Here is a 13,197-nt window from a genome sequence, read left to right as displayed (position 1 = left end):
GCAGCCCTCTTCCCGTGAGCCGCATCCCCGCTCACCAGCGGGTTGGACTCCCTCACCTGAAGCGCCATGGCTGGGCTGCTGGGGCCGCTGACTCCTGTTGTTCGTTGGCGGGTCTGTGTGGCCCTTCAGGACAGCCCTGCTATGGTGCCCAGCTAGGCAGGGCTCGTGCTCACTTCCGTCCATCTGTCCGTCTAGAGCTGGCTTCCTGTCTGAAGCCCCGGGTTGTAGCTGCAGGTGGGGCCTTTGGGACTCTTCCTGTGGCTGGGGCTGCAGGAGGGGACTGAGGGGGAGGTCAGCTCCTGGGAGCTTCTGTCCTCCCACTGCCCCCACCTGTCCCTCTCCCAGCCTGCGCTCGGCACCTGGCAGAGGGCTGTGTGCATGCCCGCCTCAGTTCCCACTTCAGGACCCTCAGGGTCTCTGCTCCCTGTGTCAGTGGGTCCTCGAGGCCGTCGAGGACGTCACCTAAGCTCCTCAGCCCATGGACAGGGTCCCAGCATGGTGTTGGGATGATAGAAAAAAGGTGACTTGAAAAGGCAGACATAGTCCCTGCCCCCTGAGCCTTGTCTATACCATTTTCAGGCTAAAGAGAACTTCCTCTTGGTAGTTGTTCTTGGCCTTCCCTGGGCTTTGTGTGACCCCAGCTTTAGGAGGTGAGCATGAGATCGAGTATCCAGACGAGCACAGGCCTCGTTAAAACAGCAGTTTCACCCTGATCTACGGAGGGTCCGCGGAGCCGGCCAGGCAGACGCGTCCTCAGCGCTGGGCTAGCAGACCCGTGTCTCCTCTAGGCCCGCCCAGAGGCAGGGACTGACCCTGACCGGAAGGCTGTCCCCACTTAGGGTGATGTGGGGGGTCTCGTCCCCTCCCTCAGGTGGTGTCTTCAGCCTGGCGTAGGATCAAGCCTCCACCCACAGGCTGTGTGGCCCCAGGCAGGTGACTTAACCTCCCACAGACCTCACCTACAAAGTGGGGGATGGAGACCACCTGACGGATGGATGGATGGATGTTACATGTAGCTAATACCTCGTTTAGTCTTTGTTTCAAAACAACATATGTTTCAGTGAGGTTCAAACGCAGTCGTAGTTGTCAATGGAATGATGTTAATCGGCTTCAGAGCTACCTGCTGGGAAGCCAAAAACCAAGGGTACCAATGGAATTGGACATGGTTTGCGTGTCGAGAGAAGGAGGGCAGGCACACGTTACAAGGGCAGCTTCGGCGAATCACGTTTCCCCACCGTCGCTTACTGCTCTTGTAGAAGGTCTGCAGAAGGTGTTTTCTGGCCTATCGTGAGGCCGCCGTACATCTTCCTGAGCACATCCCAGAGTGGCCGGGGCTCTGGTGGCCATGGCTGGGCGCAGACCCGCCGAGGCCCGAGGCCAAGGTGGTTTAGGGTTGTCTCCTGCAAGGGGTAAAAGGCACAAAAAGTAGGCTTTCCAGAGGCCAACTTCCTTGCTCTACTCACACACACACAGGGTGCCCGTGCATACTTACACGTGCACATACATGGGTACACACTGTCACACAACTACAGTGCACACACGTATGCACTCATGGTGCACACACGTGTGCCCTCACACACTTACGATGTACACCCCTCCCGCCCTGACACCTCCTGAAGACCCTCCCCCCAGGGAAGTGGAAACCACAGGGGGACAGCGGCCGAGTTGCACACGCCGACGACTTTGGCAGCCGGTTGCCCTCCCTCCTGTCCTCACGCCCTGGAGCAGACCTGGGAGGGCCTTTCTCCTGCCACGTGGCTCTCTGACACCCCTGCCCCCCTCCCACCCAAACAGCCAGGGGACCCTCCCCACCTCCACGTCCTTCTGGGCGTCCCATCTGCTAAGGTCCTTTTGCCGCTCAGGTGACATTGTCACAGGTTCTGGGGGTTGGGATGTGGTCACGTCAGGGCCATTTCTCCACCTACCACTAAATGTTACGTTCCGTTCTGTGGCTGCGTCCCCTAAAACTCAGTGCCTGAAACAGTTAACGCTCACACCGCCCAGTGTCGCAGGGCCAGGAGTCCGGGCGTCTCGGAGCTGGGCGGCTGTGCAGAGGGCCTCTCGGCAGCCAGGGCTCCCCCTTGAAGGTGAGCCTGGACCGGGAGGACCGCTGCTCTGCCCGTTCCCATGGCTGCGGGCACACGGGCCTCCGCGGGGCCGCTTGAGTCCACTCACAGTGTGGCAGCGGTGTCCTCCGAGGAAATGGCTGGTACAGGGGGTGCGCAGGGAACCAACGCCAGGCTGGGGTGTCAGGCAGAGTACGTGGGGGACGGATGCGGCAGGGTCAGGAAAGGCAGGCGAGGACGCGCTTCCCTGTGCCCTGGGAGGCAGCGGGCAGGGCACATGCCAGCTGCTCTCCAAGGGTCTCCCTGCCCCAGGATGGACACCCCGCGGATTCGGGGGATGGGGTGTCCACTCGTAGTTGAAGCGGCACTACCATCTAAGACGCATGAACCGTGTGCCCTAGTGGGAGGCCCTTTATCACTGTGGTGTCGAAGCAGCCCGCGGTGGCCGTCCCATGTCTGCCCACGAGGCTCCCCCGAAGGCGGCGCTGGGCCCCCAACCATCCCTGAGCTTTGCTGTCTCCTCTCTTTCAACGTCTTCCCACAAGCTGCTTGCACGTGCAAGTTGCTGCTCCCCACTCAGCCACTCCTGCCATCTTTCTCTTCTCTCCGGCGCCTTCCCGTTCGCAGCCAGGGGGCCGTGTGGAAGGGGCAGCTGTCCCTGTCTGTGGCCAGCTGGGCCAACTCTGAATGCCGCCTGGCCCCCCCGACCAGTGCCCACACTTCTCAAAGGCTCGTTGAACTCTCGGGTCTCTCTGGGCATCTCCTCTGGTCCCAGAGTCCCGGGGGGAACTCTGGACGCCCTCAGACTCCACACGCGAGGGCGCTGACCGGAGCAGGCAGGGTTTTCCATGCTCCCCCTTTTCTCCTCCTCTTCTCTGCCTTGTCCCCAAAGACACTGTCTGTCCCAGTAAGTTCTCTGAGCAGAAATAAGCCAGTCTGGTGTCCTGAGGAGCCTGGGAGTCACCTTCAAACGCATGGTGGTTCTCACCGTCGTGGTGGCAACTGGAACCAAGGTGCCCTGTCTGGCCGAGCGGGGACAGCAGAGGAGCTGGGGGCGTGGGCGGGGCTCGGGCTCTGCCTGGCAGGCGGGACTGGGACCCTCACACGCCCCTTCCTGCCCCCCCAGCCCAGCCCGTCCTGTACTGGTGCGCCCGCAACATGTCCTTCTGGAGCAGCATCTCGTTCAACCTGGCCGTCCTGATGAACCTGCTGGTGGCATTCTTCTACCCGTTCAGCGGAGTCCGCGGAGGTACCTGTCTGCAGTTCCGGGGGGCGCTGGCAGCGCCCTGGCTGTGACCCCGGGGCCCACTCGGATAAGATGAGGTGGTAGCTTTTCCCACAGGTTTAGCCTTCCATCGAGCTTAAAATAGTACACATTTTCTGTCTGTATTTACTGACCCAGAAAGGAGGGAGCTACACATTGTTAAACTCGGAAGAAATCTTAGCCACTTCCCTGCACACGCCGGGAAAGTGCCGCAGGGAAGCGGGGGCACTAACCATAGTTGCACAGCCAGTCGGGGGCAGAGCTGGGTGTGCAGATGCTTTGCCGCTCAGACCAGCAGGTTCTTCCCCACACCGCGCTTCTGGGGTTGGTTTCAGAGCAATAAGTTTGTAAGAAACTTCTGGACTTTTCCTGTTTGGGGGGTGGGGCTGGTTTGGAATGACTGGGCACTGTGCATCCATGGATGGTGGGTCTCAGAGCTGCGTACCGTGGCTCAGGTAACCGACACGTGGGTTCTGGGCGCAGCACCTCCTCGGGACGGTCCACGGTTTCCTCTCCGACGCCCACGGTCGCCTCTGGGGAGGCGGAGCCCACTTTTCAGCTCAGTGTTTCATCCGAGCTTCTTGCAGAGCAGCTCACATACCTGTGTGACAACCTCCAGGAGCCACCTTGTGTGAATGTGTGAGAAAGGGCCCCATGTGAGACACGCCGGTTCTCAGCAGGAAGGTTCCCGGCTGAGCGGCGGGGCCTGCTGGTGCAGGCACACCCACGTAACCGCAGAACATTTAAGGGCCGTTGGAGAGTGAGGACGAGTCATGTGATGCTTGGGCCTCTAACTTACCCACGTGCAGAGTTAACTTTCCCCTTTGGCCTTAAGTTACACAGAAAGCTCCGTTTGAGTGACTATTTCCCCCCAAAAGCACCACGTAAACCCAAGTCCAGGGAAAAGTTTCCTTTTAAATGCCGTGTCGGGAAGCCTTGACGCCGTGGCTGCAGCGCTCGGCAGGCCCTCGGGGCTGGGCTGCCAGGCTTTCTCCGAGGGGATTCTGTCTTCCCAAGCTCGGTACACAGTCATCAGGGACAAGAGGGACCCTGGTTGGAGGTGACAGAGTGCCGACCTCCATTCACCCCAGGGCATCTTCACGGGCCTCCCAGCGCCACCTTCAGCCATGACTTGGATGTGTTTGCATTTACCCCATTTTTTCAAATACACAGGGGTCCGGCACAAATAACGCCCATTTTTGTTACATAAAAATCTTTTTTTTTTTTTAATTCTATTTATTTTTAAAGAGGGGAAGATGGAGAGAAAGAGAAGCACAGAAGCATCAATGGGTGGTTGCTTCTTGCACAGTCCCTACCGGGGACCTGGCCCACCACCCAGGCATGTGCCCTGACTGAGAATCAAACCAGCGACTCTTTGATTCACATGCCGGTGCTCAATCCACTGAGCCGCACCAGCCAGGGCTTAAAAATCTTTTATTACAAAATGATAAGCACGTCCGAAGCACCCTGACGTTTGAGGTGAACGGTTCAAGTTGCTGTCCGTCTCAGGCGAGACGTTCACAGGCCCTGCCAACCGCACGCGATGGCCTTACTTCCGCCGGGCCCCGTACTGAGCGCCGGCTTTTCCTGGACATCTGACCGTTTTCTCCCCCGGTCCCTGGGCAACGCTGGGGCTCCTGTCCAGGGACAGGTTGACAGCTCCCCTCCCCCTCGGCGACAGGCCTGGTCCAGCAGACACCTGCACTCAGAGAGTCTGCACACGGTGCCCAGACCTGGCCCTGCTGCTCCTCCGCCCTCGTGCGGCGCAGTGACCGAGGTCGCCTCCAACACGGCAGGCAGCGCCCTCCTGGGGGTGGTTTGTTCCTCCAGTGAGGCGTTGTGGGGGCCTCTTCTGCACGCACCTCTAACCACCGTCGGGAGCGGGGTCGGGTCGCCCCTGCCCCCACACAGGGCTGGCTGCCAACCTGGAAGCATCTCTTTGAGGGCGGTGTTTGTTCTCGTCGGACCCTAAAGCCAGGGTTTCCAAAGTGCCCCTTCCGAACGCCTTCTTTCTGTGTGCTTGTCGCGCCCTGGGACTTGCCAGGCCTGCGGCTGCCAGCCACACCAGTGGCCTTGAAAGCCCTTCCAGAGGAGTTGGTGTCACCCCCCTGCGTTTCCAGGCTGACAGGTCAGGCTGCCTCCCAAAGTGCGAAGCTGGGGTGCTCCAGGCTTCTTCCCGACTTCGTGAGCGGATGCTCTGAGTAAAGCAAACACAGCGGCACTTCGCAGACGTCCTTGTCATTGAGATGTCCAGTGTCACTAGCTGCCGGCCGTAACAGTAACCGACGTTGTTCCGTCTGTTCGTCCATCCCCCCCTCCTGTGTTTTCGGAAACGGTTCAAAGCTTAGGCGTCTTGTTGTTTTTCCCGAGAATGTTTCGGCGTGCGTCTGTAACTGAGGAGGATGTTTACAACACGTGCCATCACCATGCCATCGTCATCCCTCACGAAACTCAGTAGACCACGTGCTAGCCGCTTCATTTCCGCGTTTCTCCAGCTGTCTCAAAGGTGTCTTTCTGCAGTGGGGTTTTGCAGCGTTAGTTTTTAACGCCGCTGCTGCAGGGGGCAGAGGCAGGTTTTCCTGCGGGCCCCTTCAGGCTTTGGGTGCATGCATTGTGCTGGTCACATTTATTATATCGGGCTCCTGAGAGTCCGTTTAAGGCGGCGATGAAGCACTTGAGAAAGTGAAAGGCACACGACAGGGAGAAAATACTTACGAAACCAGTGTCTGACAAGAGGCGTAAACCCAGACGAGAAAGAGAATTCTTACAACTTGGCAATGAAAAGGCGGCCCGATTAAAATGCTGGGCAGATGTGATCAGACACTTCACGAAAGACATACAAACGGCCAGCATGCATGTGACAAGATTGTCAACGTCACCGGTTATCGGGAAGGTGCAAGGGCGCACCACGGGGACGTGCCAACCCGCCAGCGGGGCAGCCGTTGGAGGGACCCACACGACCAAGTCCTGGTGGGGACAGGAAGGCGGGGGAGGGGCCCTCACCTTGCTGACGAGGAGCAGGGGTGCGGCAGTCACCGTGGGGGACAACAGGATGGTTCTGTGTCCTGTGAAACTGGACATGTGCTTAGGATTCAAAACCCAGCTTCCGTGCAGTTGCCAAGAAAACGCGCGTCCGCGCCGAGAGCGGCACCTGGATGTTCCCAGATGCCCGTTTCGTTAGGGCCCAAACTGGAAACAAGCCAACGTCCTCGTTCCCCGCTGAGCGGATAAGTGCATGCGGATTGTGCGTCCCATCGAACAGTCCTCAGCAGCGGAAGGAACAAAATGTTCACGCACACGATAGCCTGAAGGCACCTTGCAACAGCGCTAGGAGGTGGGTGAAGACTGCCCACTGGTTACTTGTTCCGTGCTTGTGGAATTCTGGGCCACGCACAGCTCCAGTGACAGGAAGCGGTCAGTGGCTGCCTGGTGGGGGGCGGAGTGGGCGAGTCACCAGCTGAGGGGGCAGCAGGCGGCCTTTTCGGTGACAAAGGCCTTCTGTGTCCTGCTTGTATGGGGGGGTCCGTGACCATAGAAACTGCCCAAATTCATAGAATTGCACCCGAATGGGTGGATTTTGCTTTTGCTTGTTCTTCCGCGGCGGTTAAGGGCCGCAGACTTCCGAGGCTGTGTCACCTCAGGCAAGATCCGCCACCCGAGACTCAGCTTTCCCCAGAGCAGCAATTTTCAACCTTTTTCATCTCGTGGCACGCATAAACTAATGACTACAATTCTGTGGCACAGCAAAAAAAAAATACATAACGCTGCCTCTCCAACCATCAAAAGCAGAAGTTTAATTCCTGCCTGTCAGCCCGGGGGATGTTGTGTTGGCTGGTGTCCTTTTTTGACCTTGGCCATCTACGATACGGGGGGGAAAAAAGGTCAGTGACCCCAACTTAACAGTCGGCTGTTGCATGGTTTACAAATTCTGGCGGCCCGCCGGTTGGAAATCTCTGTCCTTGAGTAAAATGGCAGTAATCAGACCGGCCGGCCGCACAGGGTGGCAGAGGGGGTCCGACGGGGGTCATCAACGCGAAGGGCCTGCACGCCGCCTCGCCATTGCTGGGATCCTGGGAGGGGGAGCGGCTGGGCTTGGGGGGCTGGGTGCAGGGCGAAAGCAGGTCCCGAGGGCATGCCTCCCTGGACCAGGCAGCCAGCCGGCTCGGGAGGAGCCGTCACCTGCGATGGGGCGTTGGGGGGAGAGACAGTCCTTTATGTAAGTGGCCTTAATCACCGCGCACTGCTTGTTTACATCCGAAGGAGACTCGAGAAGTGACGGCATCTGAAACAGGGGTGGTTTTTAATGAGCGTTTTACAGAACTGTATTTTTAGCCGCGTTGGCTCGTGTTATATAACCGAGCCGTCCCGTGGGGCACCCTAAATAGAATTTGCCACAGCGAGAGATGACAGAAGCTGGGACCGGCTCTGACTGCGAGGGCACCCTGACTGTAGGGTGGTGCGGGCGATGCGGAAGTTGTCTCCCACCCTACCCCGTCCCCCGCACCCCCGCAGGAACCTGATCCAGGCGGGGGCCTGCGCTTCTCCTTACACATTCTTAATAGACGTTAGAAGTTTAGGGCTCCTGTCCGCCTTCCCTGAGAGTGAAGTTGGGGGACTCGTCTGAGTTTCACCTGTGATGATGGGTGCCAGGTGAGCACTAGGAAACAGTGTCCTGTGTGGGTGAGCAGGGGACCCGGGGGCATGGAGGACTAAGTGAAGGAAGGAGCCCTGGGCACATAAGGGAGAGGGAAGGCTTCCTGGAAGAGGAGACAGCTGAGCTCATACTAAAGGTGACCAGGAAAAGGAGGAACAGGTGTGTGGGTTTGCAGGTGAATACACGGAGGTGGTTGGTTATGTCTGGGGCAGAGAACTGGGGACCAATAAGGCCGGAGAGGTGATTGAGAAAAACGTGGTTAAGCCACTGCTGGTCTGTCCCCCAGGCGCACTGGGAGCTCCACCCCCTGACCCCACCTTGTCTCTGCAGGGACCCTGGAGCCGTACTGGTCAGGGCTGCTGTGGACAGCCCTGCTCGTCTCCCTGGCCATCGTCATCGCACTGCCCAAGCCCCACGGCATCCGGGCCTTCATCGCGTCCACGATCCTCCGGCTGATCTTCTCCGTCGGGCTGCAGCCCACGCTGTTTCTCCTGGGAGCGTTCAATGTGAGCACGTCCCCCTCTGGCCCCCAGAACCTTGGCCTGGGCTTGCAGTGCAGAAGAGTCTGGCTTGGGCCGTCTTGGGCGGGCCTCGCAGGGCACTGTTCGGGGACGTGCCAGCCTCATCCTCACGGGACAGCCCTTTCAGATGTGCAGCGGGAAGAGCTGAGCAGCTGAGACGTAAATCAGTTTTGCCAGTCTGGTCACAGGTTTGCTGGGACCAGAGATTCTGGCCAGTAAGTGTAGTGACCGGGCAGGAACACAGCACCCCGTTCCGTGAGGCCACACAGAACAGGGGAGGCGTGAGGAGTGTGCACACACGGAGGGAGCGGGCAGCGAGCTTGGGAGAGACTCGGTGATTTCAGAGTTGGGGGACGCTGGGAGTTGCTGTTTCGGTACAGTTGAAGGACAGGAGCCAAGTGCATGATGGGAGAATCCTTAGGGAGTGGAGGCAGCTGATGCAAGACAGGAGCTGTACTTCGGAGGCTTCAGGTGAAAGGAAGGCCATGCGGCCTGTGAGGCCCCGCTGGCTAGGGGTTCCCGCCCTGAGCTGGGGTTCCCGCCTGGACACTGAGGCCACTTAAAAAACTGGGAGGGTGTTGCCACGTAAGGTCGGCTCAGCGCAGCAGCGAATGTCCTTGGAGGGTGTGCACATGGCAGAGGCAGTCAGGACCCTGGGGGAGAAGAGCCCCTGCAGCTGACGAGCTCGGGCCAGGAAGCAGGAGGTTGTGTCCTAAGGAGCAGAAGGGCGCGTGCACGAGCAGAATTCCTCAGACAGTAGCGTGCCAGCGTGAGTCACATGTCTTGGAGAAAGGGCAGCGGGCGTCTGTGTTTCCCGAACTGACTGGCCCACATTTCTTCTGAAGTGTCCCTTGGAGCCCGTGCTGCAGGCACTACAGGAAGGGACAGTGACTTCCCGGCAGAGGGAGGTGACTCGGGTCACTGTGAGCAAAGAAGTGGCACGTGTGGAGGGAGGAGCCCTCCTGAGAAAATTCCTCGGGGGTGGATTCAGTGGGAGGGGCTGGAGGCAGGGGACCAGGGGGCTCTGGTAGCCCGTTAGACAAGGTGTGACAAGGTGACAAGCCTACGTTTCGGGCACAGCGTGGAGCCTGTCAGACGGTGTGGGTCAGAGTGCAAAGGTGATGGTGACACGTGGCTGGCGTGCAGGCCGGGCCTCACACCCGAGGCACGTGGGGCCTGGCTGGGTCCTCTTCCCCGGGCACAGGAGGTGCCGCTGTCTTGACTGAGGGATGAAGGGGGCGTCTGCAAGCCCAGGTTCCCGTCACAGGTGACGACTGGGAGAGGAATACTCCAGCTGGAACAAAGTCACACAAAGACTTGGTGTTCAGGGTGGAAACACGCTTAGGTTGTTGGTTTGGGGGGTCGAGGTGACGAGACAAGCTGTCGTGTTGGCTGTGGCCTTTGGAAGCGCGTGAGCAGAGTGATAAGGACGCGCCAGAGCCGGAGGAGGGGATGGAGTATCCCTGGCAGTGAGGCGGACGACTGAAGGAAATGCAGTGCCTGGCAGGGCAGGGTGGGTGCTCGGAGCAGGCGTCCTCCAGAGACACGGGGCCCCTGGGAAGCAGGGACAGATGGGGTCAGGAACGGGGGTCGGGAGCTACTGGTGGTGGTGCCCCGAGGCGAGGGGTCCGGGAGGTGGCTGCTCTGTTCTGGAGGCAGCGGGCGCCTGGTCCTGGGACGTTCGAGGTCCTGCGAGGTCAGCCAGAGCATGGCCATTCCGTGCTCTTCCCTGAACCGCGTCAGCGCAGTTTGTCCGGAGCTAGTGGCACCCCCTCCCCGTGGGAGACCCTACTTGTGTGAGTGTCAGAGGGGACACCGCTGGCAGGCTGAACGCGCACCTGCCGGCACGAGCCAGGCGTGCCCTGGGAGCTTGGCTTCCTCGCAGCTCTGACGGCAAGCTGCTCGCCTACCCGACCCCAGGTCAGCCCGCAGCTGCTCTGGGGCCCAGCGGCCGGGGTGGCCCAGGGCATCGCACCAAGGGCCGCCCGAGAGAGACCTTTGTCTCCGGCCTTCTCCCGAGTCCAGTGTTCCTGTCAGCACGTAGCTAGAGGGCGACTTCGAGGCGTGGGGTTTCTACCCAAGGTGGGACTGTGTCACACGGTGGGCCAGCCTTCAGCAGCCGGGGTCAGACCTGACCCACCCAGTTTAGGCAAAGGACAAAAGACAGAGTTGAGAGCCCACCTCAGGTGTCGCTGCAGACTGAGGCCCGGGCAGCAGCAGGGCCGGCTCTCCAGGCCCCTCCAGGTCGGCGCTGGTGGCTCTGGGAGGCTCCATGCTGGGCCAGGACAGACGGGCAGCTTCAGGCTCGCCTTCTCTCGGGTTCAAGGTCAGAGGAAGGAACAGAATTGTTTCTTGCTACAGTCCCAGGAAAGACTTCAGGGGGTTTCGTTTGGTCCTGCCTCCCTCCCTGAACCAGTCCTCCCTGCCAGCGAGCCTTACACTCCAGTTGGCTGGGTTGGAGCCCCCCACACACCCCGCACCTCGGGACTGACAGAGGGAAAGGAGGACTCGTTCCTGGGAGAGGAGGCGGGGAAGAGAACTCACACTGAAGTCCCTTCCTTTTTCTCCCCAAGGAGATTCTCATTTTCCTGGTGAAGTGAGGAGCTGGGGGGCGTGGCAGGACTGCCCGCTCCTCGTCAGGTTCAGCCCTGCGGGCCCCCAGCACAGCAGAGACTCAGCAAGCACGCTCAGCCATGCTGATTGTTGGGGGGGCGGGGGGGCAGGCAGGTGGCCCCTGTGTTTGACTAACTCACCCGAGAAGGTTAGAAATGATTCACGTCTTGTTCTGAACATCGTCATTTCGGTATGTGCCGATTGCGTGTTTGTCGTGTACAAGTGCCGCATGATCGCTGTGGCACGTGAAGCCATTTGACTACCTGAAAAGCAAAGTAATGAAATGACTGAGGTCTGCAGTGTGGTTTGGGTGGGTTTGGGGGGCCCTTGGCACGGAAGGGAGGGTGCCCTGCACCCGCCTGCGTCCATGGGAGACACCCTGCGCCCGCCTGGAGGCGTCCTGATGTGACTATCCCTCTCGTTCCCAGGTCTGCAACAAAATCATCTTCCTCATGAGCTTCGTGGGCAACTGCGGGACCTTCACCAGGGGCTACCGGGCCATGATCCTGGACGTCGAGTTCCTGTACCACCTGCTGTACCTGCTGATCTGCGCGATGGGGCTGTTCGTGCACGAGTTCTTCTACAGCCTGCTGGTGAGTGGGGCAGCTGACGCGGGACGGCTAGGACAGGCTCCGCATCCCCCCTGTCACAGACCCCTCCTGGTAGTGGCGATGGCTGTGCCAGCCTAACGGGGCAGGTGTCCCCGTCCTCGGCGTTTGCAGGGCCCATAGGAAGCCACCCAGGGTGCAGGCCAGCTGCCAGGAGCCCTGCAAGTGGGGCCACGCAGCGCGAAAGCAGATGAGATCTTTGACTTTTCCTCGCAGGCGGCCCCCACGGTCCGGAGCAGGATATGTGTACCTCGTTTTTCCTTACTTCTTACACTGGGCCAGTGCCTGCCAAGGGGGTGTTTTTGAGACGATCACTTGTTACAGCTCCCAGTGAAAGTGTGTGGGGACAGTAGGAGCAGGAGCAGTGGCCACAGACCCTGGGCGCTGACAAGGAGCTGACAGGTGTGCGGGCCGGGAGACCTCCCGGTAGAGGTGGCTCCATTCCCACCCGAGCAGCAGGGTCTCCTGTGTTGACAGTCTGTCCGGTGAGCCGTCCCACCGCTTTCCTCCTGAGCAGGGCTCTCAGTCCCGCCCTGAGTGTGTGGTCCTCTCCTGTCACTCGTTTCATGTGGCTCTGGCTAGACTGGGGGGGGGGGGGGGTTGGGCAGAGGGGTCTCCGGGTACTGCAGCTGGCGCCTCTGCATACTGGGTGTCCCAAGTCTTCTGGGCTCTGTGCATGTCACTCCACCTCCTGTGTCCTGCAGCACTGTCCCTGGGTGGGGCTCCAGCTGGCGAGTCAGGGACACCGCCGTCTACTGTCCAGCCAAGTTTTGTCCCCCCGGTAGGAGCCAGAGCCTGGTGAGCAGTCTGTCCCATCCCTGCTGAGGGGCCTCGGGGGCCAGGAGGGCCCTTGCAGACGATACCATCTCCCCCTGGGGATACTCAGCTTGTCCTGTGGTCTGCATCCAGCCGGCTTTGTTTCCTTTTCTGTCACGGTGCCTGTCCTCCCCTGGGCCAGTCGCAATGCCGACAGTGCCAGCGCCAGGTGTGGGGGACGTCACAGGGAGACCAGCCAGCACTGTCCCTGCCCTTGCGGGCCTCGCCGTCCTGTGCTGAGGGCCTGCCCGCTGCTCGCTGTTCACCCGGAGCTCCTTGGAAAACCCTCTCCCCAGTTGCCTTAGGTGACATCTGCGTGGCATGGGTGGTGACCCAGGGGCACAGCCCTGGCTGTCCTTCCTGACCCTGGCCTTCCCGCCACAGCCCTCAGGCCCGGCCATCACCAGGGAGTGGCTCACCCTCAGAAAGCGCTTTAGAACAAAGTCAAACCCAACTGGGGCCGGCGCCTCTCAGGAGCGCCCGGGGCTTTCTCTGCTGTCTGGGTCTCCACGAGTCTGTGACCCTGGCTGCTGCGCTCCTGTTGGAGGCAAGGGCAGCATTCCGTGTGTCTGTTGAGAACCACCGACAGAATGCCGCACCATTCAGATTATCCCGCCAATGAGGAAAGTCAGATCAGAGCCAGAGTGAGACCCCC

The 13,197-nt window shown here is 60.1% G+C and overlaps 1 protein-coding gene across 5 annotated transcripts in view; it reads left to right on the top strand.

The window, feature by feature from the left end:
- ITPR1 (inositol 1,4,5-trisphosphate receptor type 1) overlaps nucleotides 1-13,197 on the top strand; it is a 209,359-nt gene that overhangs the window by 171,545 nt on the left and 24,617 nt on the right. For all 5 annotated transcript variants that reach the window (XM_045199754.3, XM_053929774.2, XM_053929775.2 and 2 more), the window contains 3 exons: nucleotides 3,193-3,315; nucleotides 8,315-8,490; nucleotides 11,547-11,711. In XM_045199754.3, coding sequence (XP_045055689.1) covers nucleotides 3,193-3,315; nucleotides 8,315-8,490; nucleotides 11,547-11,711 — 464 coding nt within the window. The remainder of the gene's footprint in view (nucleotides 1-3,192; nucleotides 3,316-8,314; nucleotides 8,491-11,546; nucleotides 11,712-13,197) is intronic.

The sequence above is a fragment of the Desmodus rotundus genome, chromosome 8 (assembly GCF_022682495.2).
Source record: "Desmodus rotundus isolate HL8 chromosome 8, HLdesRot8A.1, whole genome shotgun sequence".
Taxonomy (NCBI): Eukaryota; Metazoa; Chordata; class Mammalia; order Chiroptera; family Phyllostomidae; genus Desmodus; species Desmodus rotundus.
The sequence above is the reverse complement of the archived record's forward strand: the minus strand, read 5'-3'. Positions and strand labels throughout refer to the sequence as shown.